The following is a 24,066-nucleotide window of genomic DNA, read 5'->3' on the forward strand; positions in this document are numbered from 1 at the left end:
GTTTCAGGAGAATGTGTATTAATTCTTCTTTAAATGTTTGGTAGAATTCTCCTGGGAAGCCATCTGGCCCTAGGCTCTTGCTTGTTGGGACATTTCTTCAATTCCCTTCCTGGTTATGGGTGTGTTCAGGTTTTCTATTTCTTCCTGGTTCAGTTTTGGTAGTTTATATGTCTCTAAGAATGTATCCATTTCTTCCAGATTGTCAAATTTGCTGGCATATTGTTGCTCATAATGTGTTCCTATAATTGTTTACATTGTCTTTGGTGTTGGTTGTGATCTCTCCTCTTTCATTAATGATTTTATTTTTTTGGGTTCAGTCTCTTTTCTTTTTGATAAGTCTGGCCAGGGGTTTATCAATCTTTTTAATTCCTTCAGAGAACCAACCCCTAGTTTTGTTGATTTGTGCTACTGTTCTTTTGGTTTCTATTTCATTGATTTCTGCTCTGATCTTTATTCATTCTCTTCTCCTGCTGGGTTTAGGCTTTCTTTTCTGTTCTTTCTACAGCTCCTTTAGGTGTAGGGTTAGGTTGTATACTTGAGACCTTTCCTATTTCTTGAGAAAGCCTTGTATCCCTATATACTTTTCTTTCAGGACCGCCTTTGCTGTGTCCCACATATTTTGTACAGTTGTTTCTTTAGTTTCATTTGTTTTCATGAACTTTTTTCAATTCTTCTTTAATTTCCTGGTTGACACATTCATTCTTTAGTAGGATGCTGTTTAGTCTCCATGTATTTGGGTTCTTTCCATCTTTCTTCTTGTGATTGAGTTCTAGCTTCAGAGCATTGTGGTCTGAAATATGCAGGGAGTGATCCCAGTCTTCTGGTACTGGTTGAGATCTGATTTGTGACCCAGGATATGATTTATTCTGGAGAATGTTCTACGTGCACTAGAGATGAATGTGTATTATGTTCCTTTGACATAGAATTTTCTGAATATATTTGTGATGTCCATCTGGTCCATTGTGTCATTTAAGGCCTTTATTTCCTTGTTGATCTTTTGTTTGGATGATCTGTCCTTTTCAGTGAGGGGAGTGTTAAAGTCCCCTACTATTATTGTATTATTGTCAATATGTTTCTTTGATTTTGTTATTAATTGGTTTATATAGTTGGCTGCTCCCATGTTAGGGGCAAAGATATTTAAAATTGTTAGATCTTCTTGTTGGACAGATCCTTTAAGTAGGATGTATTGTCCTTCCTCATCTCTTATAATAGTCTTTGACTTATCTGATATAAGGATTCCCACACCAGGTTTCTTTTGAAGTCCAACACCAAAGACAATGTAAACAATTATAAGAACAAAGATAAAAGATAGTTTAAAAGATAGTTTGCAAATGGAGAGTACTCAAACCAATACATGGAATGAGGCTTAGAAGTATATTGTTATAAAGCAGCTTGTATAGTGTAGAAGCAGTAACTGTTCCTCACAGTGATTGGTTACAATATTAGTATTTTCTTACATGGAAGAGAACTGGTTAGTGGTTGCCTCATATTAATTTTGGGGAAAAATTTAAGTTTCACTTACATTTTGAGAGGCATAAGCAAGAAGTGACCAAGGTCAAGTTAGCCTCGTTTGTCTTGCCAGATAATCTAAATTAAGCTTTGCTTGTATGACTAAAGCAGTTTGTTCCGTGAATTTTCAAGGCTAGTCTCTGTGTTTGATTTTAAAACTCTTCATTACTGATTGGCCCTTTATTACAAGCTTGGGCAGATTTTTAAGGTTGGATTTAAGAAAGATAAATGATAATATGGATTACAGTCTTATAATGTATAATATGGTTTATTTTTAGTCATCTGGACATTTTGTGGGGAGAACTAATTCCTTGATAAAATGAAACTTCCAGGTTTGACCAATTTTTGACCTACCTTTCCTCATACCAACCTTCTTAATATAATCCAAATATATTTTCCTATTTCTATTATATGTAGACTTGAAATGGTGAGTTACATTTTATCTTGCACTTACAATGATGATATTTCTAAAGGAACGAACTTAAAAAAAAAAAAAAGAAGAAACTATCATTAGCATATCTGTCCAAGTTAGCATTGTATAACCAGCTATTGTAAAAGTGTAATTTTCAGTATAGTCTTCAAGAGACTCTGGAGGATAACATTTAATCTCTCTCAAGTTTGATTTTTAGTTTTCATGGATGCTTTAATTTTATATAGTATAATCTTTAGTATTCAGGTTATTTTATTTTAACCGTGGGAACACTTAGTTTTATTTTTGGTGATTAACTAAATAAAGCTATTTATCTTTCTGATGATAAAATATAAAACACTGGTATTGCTTTGGTTTTTCTTCCCTCCCCATCCAAAAATAATGTATAATTATTTTTGGAAAATTTGATTTTTTTCCCATTGAAATCACCTTGTTAGGGCAAATATGAAGTCCTAAGACAGAACCTTCTGTCCTCCAGGAGGTCATCACCAGTGACTACAATACACAGAGCAAAATACAGTAGGAGCTGTTTGGTCTTTTGGTATTAAAAATGTTCTACTTTTAATATATGTGCTGCTGAAGTGAGCACTGTGTGGAATGCTCTGGAACTGGTGAAGGAGGAAGAAAAATTTTGATAGGAAGTTTTGATTAAAGGAGTTAAAATGGCCTTAGACTTTCGAGAAAGACTAGATTCTTTTTGTAAGGGGAAGCAAAGCAATAAAGCAGTAAAGACACATAAAATTCTATATTTGGGGAAAGTGGATAGAACAGTATAGTGAACTAAAAGTTTGGGTTGAGCTGTGAAGGGAGAGTAGAAGAAAGCATTAAAGAGGAAATCTTTTAACCATATTATGAAAAACAATTCACATGGAATTCTGAGGATTTTTTTCTTCATCTGCATATGCACATTTTTCTGGAGTCTGGGAATATAAAGTCAAATGATGTAAGGTACTTCCTGCTACTTGATAACTAACACAGCTCCCTTAATTTTTCATGAGCCTAATGGGAATTTGAAGCTGAATTAGTAATACTTTCTGTAGATTTCTACAAGAATTCTGTTCTCCCAATGATTAAATCATTGCCTCTTATATGAGAAGAAAGAAATATAGCTATATTTCTCTTCAAGCATTTATAAATGATATATTATTAACCATCATATATTTGTTAGCAGTAAGATGTGGATATACTAAATAAGTATTTGTGATGTTAACTGAGTTCTGAAAACCTAAGTTACAGCCTTTTCCTAATACTTAGCTTGTGCAGGAGTTTGTAGAAATTCTTTAACTTAGAATCAGTATTTCACTCCTCAGGAATTTAGCTGTTAAATGGGTACTACCCTTTCTTTACCTTTAATTTGTAATTAGTTACCAGAGTTCCTCATTTATACTTCCTTTTAATCTCCCCATAGTGTCCTGTTATGCATGTAATAGGCAATTCTTTTTCTTTCTTTCTTTCTTTTTTTTGTAAATGAACATTCTCATTAGAATTTAAATGGTGAGTTAACTTCTAAGGGAACTTTGTTGACTTCTAAGGATCATGGTGAAATACTCAAGGAGCTGGAATCTATGTAGTTATTCATGTAATTGAATTGTAGTATTTGACTTCAATTCTTCCTGTTTTTTGAAAAGATAAAAAATAGCAGTTCATTGTGACCTTAAAATGAGAAAATAAAATTAGATAGTCTGCGGCAATTCATGTATCTAAAATCTTTCATTTAAGACCATCTATGTCCAAGTTACAAAAATATTGCTATAACTTTTTATTAAAATGAGCAATTATATGTTTTCATATAAATGTAGGAAGATTATCATACTAAGTCAGGGTGAATCCAAACTTAGTAAACTCTCTAGGCTATGGTTATTCTAATCTTTTCATGTCTTTTGATTGCAAGAGTCTATTATTATGAAGAGATCGACATTGTACTAGCTTTGATCTTTTTCCAGAGGGATGTAAGTGAAACTGCTTGCATATTCTCATAAGCTTCTTGTTTTAATTACAGAGTATAACATTAACTTTCATACAATAGGAAGATATTTAAAATAAGATTAGTTTGACTATTTCAGAAGTATGGCAAGAAGCATTAAATAGGATAAGTGGAAAATACATACACATACAACATATTTTGCTTCTGATTCAAGGAGCTCCATCCATTGGATATCTTTTAAAATAATCACCTTGAAATACTGAAAATTCATTCATTTGAATTGTATAATCAATGCTTTTAAAAACCCAACATTAAGTGGAATATCTGGTTGAAAAATAAATAGGTGAGTAGAGTAGCAAGCTATTCTTAACTGCTGTTTCCTAGAGAGATAATATAAAACTGTCCCCCAAATCACAACAGTGCAAATTGTCTTTAAAGGTTGGAGCTTGCTTAGCAAGCTGATAACATAGGCTCATTAGGTAAATCCCCTTAAGTCTATCTTACTCCTAAATCTTACTCTTAAAATCTTACTCCTAAAATCCATATATATATATATATATATATATATATGGTGGATTTTCATACATGTCTATACATGTAAATATGTATTGAGGGTGGTTTGCATATTTTCCCAAAGGGTATTCTTCTGAGGTTTTCTCAAAGGGATTATTCTGTATCTGTGGTTCAATGTAGGTGAATGTTTGGACATTAATACAAAACAAAATGAATAAAATACTTAACTATCAAATATACACTTTTCAGTCTTAGCTGGATTCCCATCACTGTTACTAAGAAACGTTTTCACAGATTCCTAGTGGATTCCTTTTCCGGTTCCTTATAGAAGTTTTCCTAAACCTTCACCACTCTTTCCAATTGTGTCTTTTTTCCAAGTTTCAAAAAAAAAAATCTTATTTTTTAGTTATTTGAAAAATCATGATAAGGCAAGAATACCAGCTTCCCTACTAGCTAACGATTTATCCTTCCGTATCCCTATCCTTTCTTTCTCAGGGCAGGTGCTCCTATTAGTGTTAGGTTCTCATTCCAGCCCCGCGAATTCTCCTTGGGAAACTCTCCACTTTCATATCCTTGGGCTCCATTCCCTTTTCCTTTGCTGGCACCTTTTCCTTAGCTTACAAGTCTACTCCATCTTTTCAGAACTCATCATACTTGGGCATTGTCAAAATGACCCCCTTCTTTCCAGCTCTTAAGATTTCACATGATTTTAGGTAAGATCCTTTTCCTTTGCCCTTCTCCTTTTATATCTCTGGATAAACTTTCTGCCCTCTCCATCCCCTTGCCGGACTTACTCTTATTTCTTTGCCCTCGGCTCCTTCCCCCTACCTCAGTTTAATTTCACCTGCATCTATTCTTATAGTTTTTTTCACTATCCTCTTATAGCTCCAGGGCTGTTCCATGTTTCCAGCTTTGATTATTCTCCTGAATTTCAGATTTAAATGCATCATTGCCTGATGCATATTTATTCTTGGATCTTCCACAAACACCTCATAATATTCCCAAAACAGTTGAAGAGTCATACACTGAGGGTCAAAGATCTGAATTTAAGATTCCAACATTTAATGAGATGGTAAACAGGATATTTGACTTCAGTTTCCTCATCAAATACTGTCTTGAAACTCCATTTCACCAATATATTTAACTACTAATCATCCTTTCTCTTATACATTATTGTAATAATATTCTAATTGAGCTCCTCGTTTCCACCTTTACTTCACTGAAATTTATTCTCAACATAGTAGTCGGAATTTTTTTTTTTTTTAAGTAGGTTAGATTTTCTCTTTACTCTGAACCTTTCAGCGGTTTTCCATCTTGACTCTTACTAAAGCTCAAGCCTTCATCTGCTGCCTTCAACCTTATATTTACTCATTTCTTGACCTTAGCTCTTTCTAATCTCTTTTTCCCCAGCCATTTTGATCTCCTTAGTGTTTCTTTAAATTTTCTGGACACCCTTTTGCCTCAGGTCCTTGGTGTATGACCTTTACCACATGACCTTTTATTCAAACGGATGCCACCCTTTCCTTCCAGAGGTTTTTATTTCAGTTGTAACATTGTCTGTGATGTATTCTCTGACCACCTTCATTTAAAATTGTATCTCCATCTTTCCAGCCTCCAATTCTTTTATTTTTAAAGATTATTTATTTGACAGACAGAGATCACAAGTAGGCAGAAAGGCAGACAGAGGGAGAGAGGAAAGCAGGCTCCCCACTGAGCAGAGAGCCTGACGTGGGGCTTGATCCCAGGACCCTGGGATCATGACCTGAGCCAAAGACAGAGGCTCTAACCCACTGAGACACCCAGGCGCCCCCCCAAAGATCTCTGTATTTAAAAAAAAAAAAAAAGTATTCCCAGTACCTAGAACATAGTAGAAACTCATTAGTGATTGTTTAATAAGTAAATGAATGAATAAATTAAGATGGGGGTGGTGATGGTCAAGTGATTTAGAGACCAAAAAAAAAAAAAACCTACTATAAACTATTACACCTACCAGTATTAATCCACTGCCCCCATGACCAGGCTTACAAGAACATTACTTTTATTTTTATTTTTTCAAATATCTGTATATTTTATCTTGGTTTTGAGATGCCATCCAGTCAATTTTTGAGGCTAGAGATATATTTGAGCCTTTCATCCATTTGGTCACCAATTTTTTTTTTTTTAAGATTTTATTTATTTATTTGACAGAGATCACAAGTAGGCAGAGTGGCAGGCAGAGAGAGAGGAGGAAGCAAACTCTGTGCTGAGCAGAGAGCCCGATGTGGGGCTCGATACAAGGATCCTGGGATCATGACCTGAGCCAAAGGCAGAGGCTTAACCCATTGAGGCACCCAGTCGCCCTGGTCACCAATTCTTAACTCTTACCTCACTTGCAGCAGTGTCTCCATTTTGGTCCCCATTACTTCAGTTCAATCATTAGGAGCTTTTCTCTAGACAATTTCAATAGTCTCCTGAAGTTGACTTTGTACAATATTTTATCATAAATAATCGTTCCTAAGTACTTTCCTATGACTTCAAATTATCTACAGAAAGTTTCCTATGGTAATCAAAGTCCTTCATTCCGGACTCTGACCTATGTTTTTGAGATGCTATTTTCCAACACCATAAACAGTTCTTTATGGTCCTTTTTATTTCTTTATACTTTTAATAAGTACTTATTGATTATTTACTGAGTCAGGTGTTATACAATGGTTTTTAGCAAGGCACCATCTCTTTCCACGTATCCTCACAGTAATTTTTTATAGTTTGGTTGGTAAGAAGGAAGGAAACAATCTAGCCTCTCAAGATCATAAATCAAATGCAGAATAGCTATAGGTACAATGAACATCCATTCTAATTTTCCTGGAATAAACTTGGTTTATCCCTGTTTCCCATTATAATTATTAATAAGCCTTCCTTCATCTTCAGAACTCTCCTAGTTTCATGATAAATTATACGGTCTCCTTGTCTATAAGCAAAACAACTTGAATTTTATCTCATGCTCTTTCCCTACATTAACTACAAGAGTTATGTGACAGTCTAAAACAAAATTTAACTCCTCCTCCTCTAGCAGTGGAATATACTTATAAATATCACACAAACTGTTTGGTGAAAAAAAAAAAAAAATCAAGGTTCTGTAACCTGAATGTCATTTTAATTTTAGAAAATTTTTGTTTGTTTATTTCAAATGCAGTTTATTAATTAGTTCCTTAGTTGTGTTTTCACTCTGTCCTCATCTGGAATGCCCTATATTTATTCTCCATTTATTTAAATCTTACCCATTTTTAAAGTAATGCTTACATCTCCAATCTATTCTTTGTTTTTGTCTCCATCTCTATCTGTGGTCTCTTCTTTTTTTTAGATTCACTCTTCAAAGATTTTATTTATTTGAAAGAGAGAAAGACAGCTATCAAGAGCACAAGTGGAGGGGGACAAGGGGAGATAGAGAAGCAGACTTCCCCCTGAGGAGGGAGCCAGCCATAGGGCTCCATCCCAGGACCCTGGGATCATGACTAGAGCCTAAAGCAAACACTTAACCTGAGCCACCCAGGCACCCCTGCGGTTATTTATTTATTTATTTATTTATGATTTTATTTCTTTATTGACAGAGAGAGAGAGAGAGAGAGAGAGTGTGTACCGGCAGGGGAAGCAGCAGGCAGAGGGCGAGAGAGGGGGAGAAACAGGTTCCCCTTGGAGCGGGGAGCCTGATGTGAGGCTCGATCTCAGGACTCTGAGATCATGACCTGAGCTGAAGGCAGACACTTAACCAACTGAGCCATCTAGGCACCCTTATGGTCTCTTCTTTCAGCAATTATTTTCTGTATCATTTATTTGTCAAATTGTTGCATAAAGGTACTTTGTTTCCTCCTGGTCCTATTAACCAAGCAGACAAAGACGGTGACTTCTACATTTTTGTAGCTACTATTCTAGAACCAAATAGAGTATGTTCAATCAACTTAATGCAAAAACAAAACAAAACAAACAAACAAACAAACAGAAAAAAAACAGTATGATAATAGTGGTAATAAATAGGGTATTGATGGTGAATTTATGAAAAGATATAACAGGATAAGATAAAATAATCAGAACTTTCAGGTAATATTTATAGTTCGAAAGTGGGAAAAATAGTTATATACCCAGAAATTGTGTATATGTATATGTTTGTGTGGGTTTGTAATATATATTATTGAAAATTATGTTGGATCAGGAGAGAAGAGGTTGAGGGAGACAAAGAAAAAAATATTCCATACTTTATCCCAATGTGTGGAAAATGCACCATCATTCTGTATATTACTGGGGAAAAAAAAGTCAATTAAGTTATGGCCTCATGCTTTCCATGCTTTTATATCACTTAGAATTTTTATTTGCTACATATTTAAAGACCTATTTACTAATAGATTTTTTATCTTGAATCATTCCTTTGTATACCTAACAAAAGTGTAAGTGATTTCAAATGGCTAAGATTTGATATGGCTAGCACTTCTTCACATTCAGAGATCATCAACTGTAAAAAATTCCTAGTTCAGACATTTAAAATATTAAAAAAGTAAATATTTTATTGAACAGATTGACAGTGTATAAATAAGTGTATTGCAAATACAAAACAAAGCAAAAAACAAAATAAAACAAAACAAGACAAAAAGACATATGATGAGTTTACTAGGACTTGAATAAAGACTGTAGATCCTAAATATTCTGAGGCCATTGAAGGAAAATAATGTGATTTTTGGATACGGCCAATTGTAGAAACGCAAGTTAGAGCAAAACTTTTTGGAAGTTACTATCACTTTTGCTATCCAGTAGCAGAAACTATCATCTGGGAACTTGTAGGAAAAGAAAGAAAGAAAAAGAAAGAAAGAAAGAAAGAAAGAAAGAAAGAAAGAAAGAAAGAAAGAAAGAATGAATTAATTATGATAATGGGTATCTAATTGACATAGAGACCTGTAGCCCCAGTATCAGGATGGATGATTAGGAATTGAATTCTCAGACATGGAAAGTAAGTACAATATTACAAGTTTTATTTCTGATTTTTCTTACTCTTAGAGGAGGAAACTAAAATTTCTGTAGTCAAGAATGTCTGCTTTGGATCAACAGCTGTAAAACCTACTGGCTGTGATTGTCATATGCCTTATCCAATATGACCAAAGTTCTAGTCATAAACACAAAAAGAATTCTTAACTATTTTCAGAACAGATTGTGTGAGACTGCAACATAGTCAATTTTATCAAAATTGTGTGTGCTTGAGCTGAGTAGCTAAAATTGAGATAAATAATTGGTTTAGTTTTGCTGCTGAACAGAAAATGTGGATCACACCCATGGACCTTTTATGTATTGCTTTCCCACATTTCATCTTTGTACTGCTCTTGTGTTCATGTTCAGATCATTCATATTTTATTTCGAAACATTTTCATTTTCAGATCAGCAATTGTGTGATCCTGGTGAATTTCTTTGCCACGATCATGTGACTTGTGTCTCCCAGAGCTGGCTGTGTGATGGGGACCCTGACTGCCCTGATGATTCAGACGAGTCTTTAGATACCTGTGAGTAGAAAGGTTCTCATGCCATTCAGATTTACCTTACATGTGAAAGTAAATGTCAGTTGTTTTCATGGATGACTGCTGTTCTAGTTGCTTTTTTTTTTTCTTTCCAAATAGCCTAAGAAACTTGAAACCTTTTGTTTGTGTTTCCTTTAAAATGACTGTGTGAATGAGACCGTAAAATGCAGTTTTGTAGTGTGAATTAATTTTTGAAGGGAAGAAAATGCAAGGTTAATTGTTTCAATGTGACTGTGTTACTACTAGAAAAAAAAATAACTTGAGGAGGGAAAAAAAATCCTTTAAAACATAGCACTCAAAGGGAATAAGACCTTTTCCAATAATTTATTTCACCCATTTTGAGACAGAAGAGCATATAGAAGGAATAGTAAGGTAATCAAGTTGAGCTCCCGTATTATTTCTGGTAATGTCTTCTGGCACTATACAAATTATTGAAAATGTTTTCTTATCTGAAATGGCAAGGTAGAAATTATATTTATTCACCCATACAGGGAGATTCTTTGCCTTTATAATATTAGATTAAGACACCCTTCACACACATGGGTCCCAACTGTATTGTACAACTGGTTCTAACTTGAAGTCCACTGAGGGCTTTGCATATATGAAAAATGCTGCTAATGCAAAATTATAAATAATAGGGCCATGGCTAACTCTGCTACACCGTTTTTTGTTTGTTTGTTTGTTTTGCTTTGTTTTATACCCACTAGCATCTGGAGTATGAACAATCCCCTAAATTTTAATATTGATATATCCAGCACTTCTAGTTTGGTCTGTGTACTCCCTGCAACCAGGTGTGATAGCTTATCAGTATTCTCAAAGCAGCTACATGGTGTTGTTGGGTCGAAGTGGAGGAAAAAAAAATCCATCATCCTTAGTGCTTGATATTGTAAGAAATAACAATTACTGGTTCCACTTTCCATTTTTATTTACTTGTTTACAAGTCTTGCAGCCAGGGCCAATATAAGTTTTGATGAAAATCTTGCCATTAGAAAGCAAAGGCAATGATTATTCATTTTCTTTATGTTTGCCAGTGTTTTTAAAGTTTCTCAGCATATGGGTTCTTGAATATTTGCATTAATTGCTCTTTCCTTTGAACAGATCACTTTTTCCATAGGAAGAGGTTGTAGTTGTTTATTACATTTGTAATTCTCACCAGTTTAATTCAGAAAACCTTTACCAGACTCTCTATAGCATAGGAGAGTTTCTTGGCATGATAAAAGAAAACAAAAATTAGTTAATGGGGAAAAAGCCCTAATGGATAAATAAGATGTAGTAAATCCATGCAAAAGAATGTTATTTGGCAATACAAAAAGAATGAAGTACTCATACATGCTACATGGATAAACCTTGAAGACATTTGGCAAAGGAAAAGAAGCAAGTCACAGAAGTCCACGTATTTTATGATTTCACTCATTTGAAAGATCTCAAATTGGCAAATCTACAAAAGTAGAAAGTAGGTGAATGTTTCTCAGGGCCAGCTAGGGCTGGAGGCAATAAGAATTGACTGTGAATGAGTGTGGAATCTCTTTTGAAGGTGAAAATATTCTAAAATTAGAATGTGGTATGTATGCACAACACTGTTAATACATTTAAAAACAATGACTCATACATATTAAAATGGGTGAATTGTATAGTATGTGAATTATATAATAGTAAAGTTGTTTAAACATGAAAAAGCAGGAAAAAAAAATCTCAATAGTATGGCTGTGGGTGCAGATGGCATAATACTGAGAGAAGGCAACAAGAATAAATGCACCGGGCATGAAATATATGTGGTGGGACCATCCCCTATTGAAGTACCATCTGGGAGTTTTCTCCTTGTTAGCTCCAAAGGAGGGTTGCCATGACACAATCGGAATAAAAAGTTAAATTTTTGAGTTCTGGTACTAGAATCTTGTGTTTCTGTCCTGATCCTTCCACAAAATTGCTGGTGGGAAAAATGACAGAGATGTGTGATAGCTTTGTGGAATGCATGTGCAGGAAGGCCTCGTTAAAGGGAAGAAACAATTCCATGGAACTGTGTACCTGACACAAAGCGAAAGCAATCGAGAAGACATGGCTGGAGAGCCTGTCAAGGCAGGAGTTTCCTTTATGCTGATGAAGAATAGAGAATAATGATGTTCTTTTTGTGCTAAAGAGGGAGCTCAGTAGGAGACTCAGACTGGAGATGCACGTTGTAGAGAAGAGCAGCAAGGACCTGTGTGACCACAAACAAAGCCCAGATAGGAAAGAGACCCTGCAGTGAATGCTACAGTGAGTGGGTGACAAGTATCCCTCTCTCCTTCCCATGCCCACTCCACACCTCTAGGAACATGGCGCGTAACCATCAGGGCTACACCAATGGATTAGACACGAGTTTGCCAGCCGGCATTCACCCTGATTGAGTGGGCATTTCCTGTCAATAATAGGTGTATCCACCACAATGTTGTTAAATATTTGAATGTCCATCCTGCCCAGAAGGTAGACAGCACCTAGGGCTTTGGAAAAGATCCGTCCTTCCTTCACAGAAATTAGGGCCTTTAGCAGCCTGAGGCCTTTAAGTTAGAAATTACATGTGGTTTCATTAAAAATAGAGATATACTTTCTGCTTTCTTAAAATATTTTTAAAATGAATTCATACCTGCTCAAGATATTTTTGGCAGTTTTTAAGTATATAGTTATTTTCCTCTCCAATAAAATGTGATGAATTCTATTTAAAAGTATTTCCTCATTTTGGCTGTTCTTACTCTTTTGACATCAAAATTGCTGAATATTCTTAAAGAAAATGTTAGACTATTCTTATATCAGTGTAGTTACCTAACAAAACAGAGACATAACTATTTCTCTACCTGGGTACTTGATCTGGCAACATATTTTGATCTACATTAAATTAGCCTCTTCCGGATAAATAATTTCAGTCAGTACCCATTGAAATATGGACAAGCATAGAAAAAAGCTTTATGAAAAATATCAGAGGTTTTCAAATTTAAATTTCTCAATCCAGATGTTCACAATTACCATTTTCTCTAATCATAGTGTTTTGTAATGTGTTGTTTTATGACATTCATATGCAGTCATCACTGATCTACATAAAATAATTGCATAATTTTATAATTATATGGATGCATACATTCAATGTGAAGGATAAATACTAGAAATCGAAAACCTTGAAGACTGATTTTTAGGAAGGGTAATTTTGTGCTCAGTGTCTGAACGAAAGTTTGTTATTTTTGATTTGAAGACAAAGTGTGTTGTATCTACAAAATATTAGATGAAAACAGCTAATGCAATACACTTTTCAAGGAATAAAAGCTTTACTTGTGAAATGCTAATGATTGAAATACTTTAGAGGACAAAGGTACATGCAGAAAAACAAGAAATTTTGAACTTAAATGAAATTTAAGTATTTGGGGATCTGAGGTGTTAATGTGCACATATATTCCTCTTCTGTGTTGTTTAGACTCAAGCTCTAGTGAAAAAAAAAAAAGAAAGAAAAGAAAAGAAAAACAAACAAACAAAAACCAAACCAGCAAAACCAAAAAACAAAATCAAAAAGACCCCAAACTTTTGTGGGAGGTTGGTTTACCATTAAGCTAGATTGTGTGTTGGGATGTTTTCTTAAATATGCAATTGGAGAAATTTAATAATTTACATCCTTACATTGGATGTGAGAAATGATTCATTAGCCTTCTATTAAAAATAAAATTGCTTATTTCCCCATATTATTAGAAGTAATTTTTCAGGGTCTAAATGGCTGATCATCTTTAGGTTCTATGAGGCAATGAGAATAGAAAATCAGGAAAATCACCATCTTTCTACTCAGCGCCTTCAATCCAGTTGTTAGTCTAGCATCATTGTGTGTGACAAGAATTAAAGTGAATGGTGATCATGTTTATTTATGGAATGAAAGCTTAGCACCACCTGTGGCAGGGAAGTCTTCTTGAAAGGCACTTTTATTCTGAGGTATTCAAAATTTAATTCTTTCTAGGATTTTCTGTTCAGTGCTTAATGATACTTCCTTTCCAACAATCTGCTTCAGCTGATGTGTGATGTTTTCTGCCAATCTGATGTTAATATACTTAAAACTAGTTTCTCCTTTTTTAAGTCAGGAAGGTAACAGTTTTACTGTTTCTTTTCCTTCCCTATTGCCTACACTACCCCCCTTCCGATAGTAATTTAGGCTGCCCTTCAGTTACATATCATACTTTGGATGTAATGACTCACCAGCCAAAGGAGACTAAAAATAGACTTAAAGGAAGGTAAGAACTGCAACCTGCTTAGTTGTGATCTGGGCACATTGACTCTATCCTGTCCCTCTGAGGAATCAGCAAACTTTTTTCGGTAAGGGGCCAGATTGTAAATATTCTAGATTTTGTGTCCTATGTGATTTCCATGACGTATTCTTGTTTTTTATTTGTCAAACCTTTTAAGATGCGAAACAAAAAACAAACAAACAAACAAACTTTCTCAGCTTGCAGTCTATTCAAAACAGGCCACAGGAAGGATTTGGCCAGCGGGTTGTAGTTTGCTGACCCCTGTTGCAGTGTCAGCTCTGAACTATACCCACTGTTCCATACGGAGTTGGGTCTGTGCTTGGGTACCGCTGCACAGTGAGCAGCATCACCCCTCACAGTGGACGTATGTGGCACAGAGCTACGCGTGTACCCACCACCTCATGGGGCCAGACTAGGGCAGTATGGTGTCATCTACAATAACTGGGTTCTTTCTCCCATTAGATATGTTTGCATATCACCTTGTGGGTTAGGATTGCATTTGATGCGGAGCAGAAACAGTCGCTTAGCCAGATAGGGATTTGTTGTTGTTCTATAAAAAAGTTGCAAAGCACCACCTTTCTGCTCTGCCCTCCCTAGCATGGACCTGTCAGTCTTAGAGTCAAAGCACAACTACTTCACCTCTGCCAGTTGGTAATTTCATTTCAGGCAGGAAGAAGGGATGGGGAAAATGGAAAAGGGAAGTGCCAGTCTCTCCGTATAACAAAGTATCAAGCTCAGTGGATTTCTGCTTAAATGTCCGTGGCCAGAATGAAACATACGTGGTGTGGGACAATGAGTATTTTCATCAGAGCTCATTGCTTTCCAAAAAGGAATGAGTGGCTCTGCTATTAAAGAACAAGGGGAGAGTAGCTATTGGGTAGAAAGAGGCACTAGGCAGCAGGAGCCCCAGTGTCCTTCACTCCTCATCATTCTCTCCATTTGCCACGTGGGAGGAGCCAGGCTCAGTGCCCCATCAGGGCTTCGGAATCCTCGCTGCTTGGCTCCAAAGCCAGTTCCTCCATGAATATCTTTGCTCTCAGACAACTGACTTAACCTTTCCAGGCTTCCATTATGTCATCTGTACAGAGGACATGACAGTACCAGCCTCACAGTAATGTGAGACACTATTATAAAATAGTGTCTGTTGGAGGTCTCCTGGGTGGCTCAGTCAGTTCAGCAACAGACTCTTGATTTCAGCTCAGGTCATGGTATCAGGGTCATGAGATCAAGGCCTGTGTTGTTGGACTCCAAGCCTGCTAAGGATTCTCTCTCTTTCCCTCTCTCTTTCCCTCTCCCTCTGCCCATGCCCTGTTTGTCCTTTTCCTCTCTCTCTGTTGAAAGACAGAAGGAAAGAAAGAAAGAAAGAAAGAAAGAAAGAAAGAAAGAAAGAAAGAAAAGAAAGAAAAAAAAATTATTTGTTGCATAGTAAGGCTTTCTTCACCACACACCCTATGCTGAATTGCAGATGCCTAGAGATCTGACCAAGCACCTTACCCTGAGGGTCTTTTGATAGAACATCCTAACTGCCCCCTCTCTCATTCTTACTGAAAATTGGTTTTATTCTCTAAGGGTGTGGCTAAGGACAAATTAATCTACCACAAACACTCATTTGACTTAAGTTAATAGTTTTTAATAATTAGATATGTTATACTCAAACATTGGGTCAAATATAGTATCAGGATTATTTGGGGACAGGTGGCCTTTTTCTAGGAACTTTTCCAAAAACATCATGTTAACGAATTAACTAAAGTTAAACTACATGGCTACAAAACACATTAGTGAATAATCATGTTTAATCAACACTGCAGTACTGAAAGGTAGAGGTTATCTCATTTTACAAAATGAAAAAATTGAGTTTAAGGTCCTTTATCCTCCTGTATACTGGCTGTTATTGGTGAAGACAGAGTTTATATTTCTTTGGATTTGCCTTCATATTTTGAAACGCTGAAGTAAGGAAAGATCCAGCTCCTCAGAGGATCCTGTTGGCCACCTCATTTAAAAATATGATGTCACTTGAAAAAACACAAAAAGCTATCCCAGCGGGGTTATATCACACTGACGTGGGGAGTGATCCATTCTAATTGAATAATGCAGTAAAAGTAACAAGTCTCCTGGGTAATAGGAATAGAAGCATTTATGGAAAATGAAAATAACTGTGAGTTATTAGGGTTAGATGTGCCTCTTCCTGAGTTGACCACTTCTTCTATTGTTTTTCTGGTCTGTAGAATTTTAAACTTTATTTAGATAGGAATCTCTTAATGAACATCTTATATTTTATATGGTGACCTTTCCCCTAGGATATAAGGCAGAAACTCTTTTATAATTTCCTTAAAATTTTCTTTCTTTGACAGAGGTCAGAGAAATAAAATGAAATTCAAGTGGGAGGTTATTAGCAAACAGATCCTGCCCTTTAAAAAATATATAGTAGAATAAGACACTGAAACTAGACTATAGGAACAATAAAATGAATGGAAGTGTGGTGCTTTTTTCTATGTAATAGTGATATAGAGGTCACTTTGCAATGAGCTAATATATGAGAGCCACACAGCTAAGCTTTTCGTTAGGTAGAGAAGTTGAAATGATCTTACAGATTAAAGGGAAAGCATATGAGACCCATGAGGACAGTTTATGTCTCTTTCAATTTTTTTGTTTTGCTCTTCATTTTATTTGGAAACTCCTCTCTTTAACAGTGGAGAGGCCGAAAACATTGACCCTTCTTTAATAATAAAAAGACTCCCACTTCACAGTTAATATGGAGGGGAGACAGAAAAAGGGGAGAAGATGTAATTATGAATTTAAAGAGTCTGTCTAATGTTGGTTCCTTTTCTTATCACAGTGGGGATGGGTGGAGGGTGACCTTTCTCTTCATTCTGCCCCACAATGTACTAATGGATCTCTGCAAGTCTGCTGCCGCAATTTTAAGAAAGCCTGACTGGAGGCAGAGGTGATAAAACCAAGTGGACTACAGTTCACACAGGCAGAGCTAGAACAGCTTAAAAAAAAAAAAAAAAAAGCCTCACTTTTTGACTCAAGGAGTCCCTTGCTTGTTGGTTTTCTGATCTAAAATCACAGGTCACAGGATAAAACGGGACTCGTGTCCCTCAGCCAGTACTGGAAACTGGAGGGAACGCAAACTTTGAAACGGTGTAAAGTAAAGGGGGTAAAACAAAATAGGTGAATTCCACAGACAACTCTGATAAAATCTCTTTGGCTTAAGGGATGATATACTGTAAACAAATGCTCTTGCAGGGCTCTACAGGGACAAAGCTGAAGGCCAAACAAGGAGGCTTCTTAGAAAAGGTTCAATCCGTCATTTATCCACATCTAATCTAGCATTTGGGGTTGGGGATGAAGGCTTTCTACCTTTCACGGGTGAGCACATTTCTTCCCGGAGGATGTTTTATTCTTTACAGTCAGTGTATAAAATTTACATTTGACTTTTACTCAGAAGTGCTTCCAAAATGACATATTTTGTTAAAGGAAGCACTAAAGGATGTTGTGTTCTAAGAACTTAGCTTAATGGCAGTGCCTTTCTTTTTCGTCCCTTCTTCCACATCTTCCATCCTCCTTCCCTGAAAGCAGGATATGAAACCCAGACGTTGTACGCCTAAGGAATTTTGAGCAGGACAGAGTATCCTCATTCTATTAATTGCTATATTGGCCCTGTTCAGATTCAGGCAGCATGATTAACTTTGTGTTGATTTTTTTTTTTTTTTTTAAGTCAAAATCTTCATAACATTAGCTTTCCTGATTTTCAGAATGGGAGAGATTGCTCACAAAGGAGTCAAGTTCATGGAAGATAGGTAGGCTAAATAGGGCTTCGGTGAGAGGATACCAGTTTAGTGAATGGGACTAATATTGTGCACTCAGGTTGCACGCAGGTTTGTTGGATGTTTGTTTACTGGGTGGAGAAAAGGATCCCTTGGAAGGGAAGAGTTTGTCCAAGCTATTCACTGGTTAACCTTGAAGGATCAGATACAAGATGGGGGGATCCTTCAAATGGCACAAATCTTTCTCAGGACTCAACAGCAAGAAAGAAAACAAATACTTCCAGTACCCCTGGTAGAGTTGCTGAGAGAAAAGTGATTCCTAATTGAAATTATTTGTCTTTGGATTCAACATACAGTCACAAGACCAATAATCTCATCTTTAACAAATAGGAGTTGTAGAAATAAGTTGTATAATGTTTTGATGATTTTTAAAGGACATGCACATTAGAATTATTCACTATCTTTTGATCTTTGCAACATTTTTTTTTTAAAGGATAAGGCAGGTATAGTGGCTATTAAAAAAGAAAAAAAGAAAAAAAGAAAGGAAAGAACAAAGGGGAGAAGAGAGAGGAGAAGAAAAAAGAGAAAAGAAAAGAAATCAATCTTTTTTTTTTTTTTTTTTTTTTAGGCACAGACATATTGTGCCTGATCAAGAATCTCATAGCTAATGGGTAACAAGACTAGAATAAGAATCTAGAAATTCTATTTCTTAGCTTCCTATTGTAGCGTCTGTTACGGGTTGAACTGTGCCTTCTCAAAACTCATATGCTGAAACCCAAAACTCTTAGGTTCAGCTCACATGCTGAAGCCCAGTACCTCAGAATGTGACTGTGTTTGGAGGTAGGACCTTAAAAGAGGTAATAATCAACTTAAAAAGAAGCCATTGAAGTGGGTCTGAGCTTTGTGGAGGTGTTGTAAGAGGAGGAAATTTGGATACATTAGGGGACACTGGGGCAAGCGTGCACAGATGGAAGGAGCAGAGAGACAGTGACCATCTGCAATCTGAAGAAAAGCTTCCCAGGAAACAATGCTGACAACATCTTGATCTTGGACTTCTGGCCTGCAGAACTATGAAGAAATAAATTTCTGTTGTTTAAGCCACCTAGTCTGTGATGTTTTGTGAGGCAAGTTCTGGCAGACTAATACAACAATCTATTACACACCTAGTAAAATTCTATCTTTTTTATACCAGTAGAAGAACAATGTAGCAATTTAAAAATGACTTCTCTTCTTTGAGGATATATATTAGAATGCTTAATTTATAGGCACTATACGCTTATTTTAAGAGATGTAAAATGAAATCTTATTCTTACAGTGGTAGTTATAACACTGTAAGAACACCCAATTTCACTCTATAATGCTATTCTTAGGCAAATGAAAAAATATTTTTGATAAAAAAGTGGTACATAATTACTACAGTTTTTTTTTTCAAATATTTATGAATGACAAGTTGCTCTAAAATGTGACAGTAAAAAGAAATGCTTTATGCACATGGGCCTTGGAGACCTTTACTTCCAAATTTGCACATATTGGATAATTGAGTTTTTTAAAAATATTTATTTGTTTGAGTGAGAGAGAGAGGGCACACATGTATAAGTGGGGGGAGGGACAGAAGGAAAGGGAGCGAGAGAATCCTAAGCAGACTTCCCACTGAGCATGGAGCCTAAGCGGGGTTCCATCTCATGACCCAACAGACCATGACCTGAGCCAAAATCACAAGTGGGCCACTTAGCTAACTGAGCACTCCAAGGCCCCTAGACAACTCAATTTTTTAAACGAATGGCATACCATGTATTTTCATTTAACTAGTGAAGCAAATTTTGCCACTGAACTAGATTTCTTATACTTTATAGGTTCATTTTCTTTTTTTTTAATTTTTAAATTTTTTAAATAAACATATAATGTATTATTAGCCCCAGGGGTACAGGTCTGTGAATCGTCAGGTTTACACACTTCACAGCACTCACCATAGCACACACCCTCCCCAGTGTCCATAACCCCACCAACTGGTTCGTTTTATTTAAGAAAATTAAATTATCCAATCAGTCAGTAGCTATTTACTGAGGAACAACTGCGTTCAAGGCACTTACTAGAAAAGGTCCTTCAAACATTTATGCCATACCTTACCATGTACCTGGGTTTTAATTTATGCTACTATAGTCCTCTATTCTGGTTAAGTGCTGCTGTGTCTGTGTTAATGTAGATGGTGCTTATGATAAACATGATGGTGGTGATTACTGACACAAAATGGATAATCAGTATGAGTCAGATTCTGTGCCATGAGCCGCATATGGATTATCTCTTCTGATTGTTATAACAACCCTGGACAGGACATCAGGTACAGTTGTCCACATTGAACAGGGCACCAAGTGACATGAATATCTGAGTTAGTGTGGGTGTACATATTTTCTCAAATTAAATATTTTGAAAAGGGGGCAACATTTTTTAATTTGTATGAAGGCACTATATAAGCTAATGGTGGTCCTGCCTATGATACTGTGGTCTCCTTATATAGATAATAAAAATAAATTATGAATGAAGTTATTTGCTAGAGGTCTTAAGGCAATTAAGTGACAGAGGTACAACTGAACATTGTACCCTGCTATATAGCCTTCTTAGATGGGAAAATGAAGCTCAGAGAAGCTAAATAGGTTCCAATAAGATTCTCTCTTACTGGAGGCAGGGTTTTCACGCAGACTCATCTCACATTATATTCACATCAGCATGCTTTCCATTACACCACACAGCCCCCTGTACATACTCGAATTTTTGGCTATTCAGTTTACGCACGGCAAATTTTAGTTGAGTGACTGCTATTTGATAGATTCTGTGGTAGATGTTGGAAATGACAAGATCAATATGCTAAACATGAAAGATAGGTATACTGACAGCTGGAGAGAAGATTTTGATTATTTTTCCAACTGAAAAGTTTTTGTTTATAAATGTGTATATGTTACTGTGTTAATCATTATAAAAGGTTAATCATTATAGAAAATTAATCATATAAGAGGTACAAAAAATACATAAAATCACTAACATTTATGTATACATATATATGAACTTTGTGTGGGCACATACCAGCAAACTGAATCTGGAAAAATAATTAATATTCTCTTAAACTTTATTGCTCACACACACAAATTACATAGACACGCACACACACTAGTTTGAAAACACATTTAGCATAACTATGTAGATTATGAGGAGATTCTTCTTAGTTTTCTACTGCTGTGTAACAAACTACCATAAGTGGAGCATGTTAAAACAGCACATAGTTCTTATTTTATAGTTCTGTAGGTCAGAAGTCTAGGTAGGATCAAATGAATTCTCTGCTTAAAGTTTCACAAGATTGAGATCAAGGTGTTCCTCAGGCTGGGCTCTTAGCTGGAGGGCCTAAGGAATAATTCACTTCCACACTCATTTCAGTTGTTGGATGAATGAAGTTTCTTGTGGTTGTAGGATTGGGGCCATGATTTTTTGATAGCTGTCAGCCTCCACCGCTCTTAACAACCAAAGGTCACCTACATTCCTTGGAAGGTGACCCCCTCTATTTTCAAAGCCAACAATAGTATGTCAAAACTCCCTCATGCTTTATGCTTCAAATCTCTGACGTTCTTTTCACTATACGATGGAAGGAACTCTGCTTTTGAAGACTTCATGTGATTAAATTAGGAACACTTGGATAATTGCCCCTTTTGCCATACAATATAACACAAACCTGAGAAAGCTATCTCATCATACTCACATGTTTACCCATATTCACAGGGAAGGGGTTATACAAGGGTGAGAGGCATTGGGAATTGGTCTTAGAATTCTGACACAATGTTGTAGTTTCCTAGTGCTGCCATGAAACAAACAAACCACACTGAGTGGCTTAACTAACAGAAATTTATTTTCTCATAGTTCAGGAGGCTATAAGTCTCAGACCAAGGTTTTGTCAGAGTTGGACTCTGAAGCCTCTTTCTTTGGATTATAGTTTGCTGCCTTCTTCTGCTGTCTTCACCTGGTCTTCCCTCTGTCTCTGTGTCCTAATCTCTTCTTTTGAGATTATACCATGATATTTATTGGTTTAGGGCTCACCCATAGGACCTCATTTTACCTTAATCACTTCTTTTAAGACTTCCCTCTCTAAACAGACACATTCTGAGGTACTGGCAGTTAGGACTTCAATATATAAATTTTGAGTGGACACAATTCAACCCATAACACACAGAATTATTTTGGTTTTCTTTTTTGAGATTTTCAGACTTCATTAGTCACTAGCTCATCTAATAAGTGTAAATTATTATTTAAAGAGTTGAATTCTGGGGCACCTGGGTGGCTCAGTGGGTAAAGCCTCTGCCTTCAGCATGGGTCATGGAGTCAGGGTCCTGGGATCGAGCCACATGGGGCTCTCTGCTCAGTGGAGAGCCAGCTTCCCCCTTTCTCTCTGCCTGCCTCTCTGCCTACTTGTGATCTCTCTCCCTGTCAAATAAATAAATACAAATCTTAAAAAAAAAAAAAAAAGAGTTGAATTCTTCCCCTGTTTTTTTGTTGTGAATAATCTCAAGCTGACAGAAAAGTTGAAAGATTACTATAATAAACAGCTGTATACCCTGGATTTACCAACCATTAATATTCTGTGACATATGCTTCCTCTTTTTCTCTTCCTGAATTATGTATTAATAAATGTAATATATACACATATTTTTGTAGACATCATGATGTTTTACCCCTACATGATTCTTTTTTTTTTTTTAAGATTTATTTATTTTAGAGAGGAAGGGGAGGGGCAGAAGGAGAGTGAGTGAGAGTGCAAAGAACGTGGAGCCTGATGCAGGGCTTAATGCAGGGTTCAATCCCATGACCCTGAGATCATGACCCTGAGATCACAACCTGAGCCAAAACCAAGAGTCAGATGCTTAACTGCCTGTGCCACTCATGCACCCCACCCCTAAGTGATTCTAAGAACAAGGCATACTCTTACATAAGCATAATACTATCATCGTGCCCATGAAATTTGACACTGATGTAATATCCAGTCCATAATCAGATTTCCCCAGTGGTACTCCAAATAATTTTTGTAGTTACTTTATTTTTCCTAGTCCAGCATCCAAACAAAGATAATTCATTGCATATGGTTATTATAGCTCTTTAATCTTCTTTTATCTAGAATATTTCTAAACTTTTCTTTTGTCCATCATAGCATTGACATTTTTCCACTGAATGTCACACAATCTGAATTTTCTATTTACTTGATGAGGATTAGAAGCCAAGTAAATATTTTGCCAAGAATGCTTTACAGGTTATGATACATGTTTCACATTGTGTTAAATCAAGAGGTAGGTCAGATAGATGATAGGTTGATACTCGGTTACCAAAACTGAATTACAACAAAGTGTTTTTCAGAACATAAGGTACACCTTTGAACTATACAGCTAAGAAATTAAAGATGAAGGAGTATTTTATAGCCTGAACTATTCCATTAGGAAAAAAGAGTTAGAAAAAGATTAAAATAAAGACCTTAAAGTCATGGCATATCCTTATGTTATTTGAGCTTGAAAATATAAATCAACAGAAGAGTGAGGCTATCAAGCTTGAACTTTGTATCTCTTGAGTTGTGTCAATTGCCACTTAAAAAGAATCTAATTTTGGCTTTTTACTTTGCTCTATGTGTAGCTAAGTATAAATGTAACATAGAATTACTATAATGTTGTTTAAGTGACAGATAGTCTAAATCCCTTGTTTTATTGTTAGGATACTTAAGGATAGGAATCTTTCTATGTTTTTATATATTGTTCTGCACACAGTGAAGAGCAAGTACATATTTTGTCTGAGATTTGAAAGATGAATATGTAGGTAGGGAGTTTAAGACATGATGCAAAGTACTTGAGTATAGTCTCATCCATTTACAAGAACTCTGTGAATACACACACACATACACACACACACACATAATATATAATATTATATGGTATATATGATATGTAATTTTTCATATAATTCACAAATTAAAGAATGATATCTAATACCTTAAGAAATTTACACAATTACTTTATTAACCTGTTTTCTTCACGTAAATAGGGAAACAGCTTCTTGAGGCAGGGACACAATTTATCATTTAGATTTTTTTCATCCCACCTTTCTTTTAGTA

At 35.9% G+C, this 24,066-nt stretch overlaps 1 protein-coding gene across 4 annotated transcripts in view; it reads left to right on the forward strand.

Moving 5' to 3' along the window:
- LRP1B (LDL receptor related protein 1B) overlaps positions 1-24,066 on the forward strand; it is a 1,969,831-nt gene that overhangs the window by 353,799 nt on the left and 1,591,966 nt on the right. For 3 of the 4 annotated variants that reach the window (XM_032356230.1, XM_032356231.1, XM_032356233.1), the window contains exon 2: positions 9,773-9,895. The exons of the other annotated variant lie outside the window; for it this stretch is intronic. In XM_032356230.1, coding sequence (XP_032212121.1) covers positions 9,773-9,895 — 123 coding nt within the window. The remainder of the gene's footprint in view (positions 1-9,772; positions 9,896-24,066) is intronic. 4 annotated transcript variants of the gene reach the window in all.

The sequence above is a fragment of the Mustela erminea genome, chromosome 8, assembly GCF_009829155.1.
Source record: "Mustela erminea isolate mMusErm1 chromosome 8, mMusErm1.Pri, whole genome shotgun sequence".
NCBI lineage: Eukaryota > Metazoa > Chordata > Mammalia > Carnivora > Mustelidae > Mustela > Mustela erminea.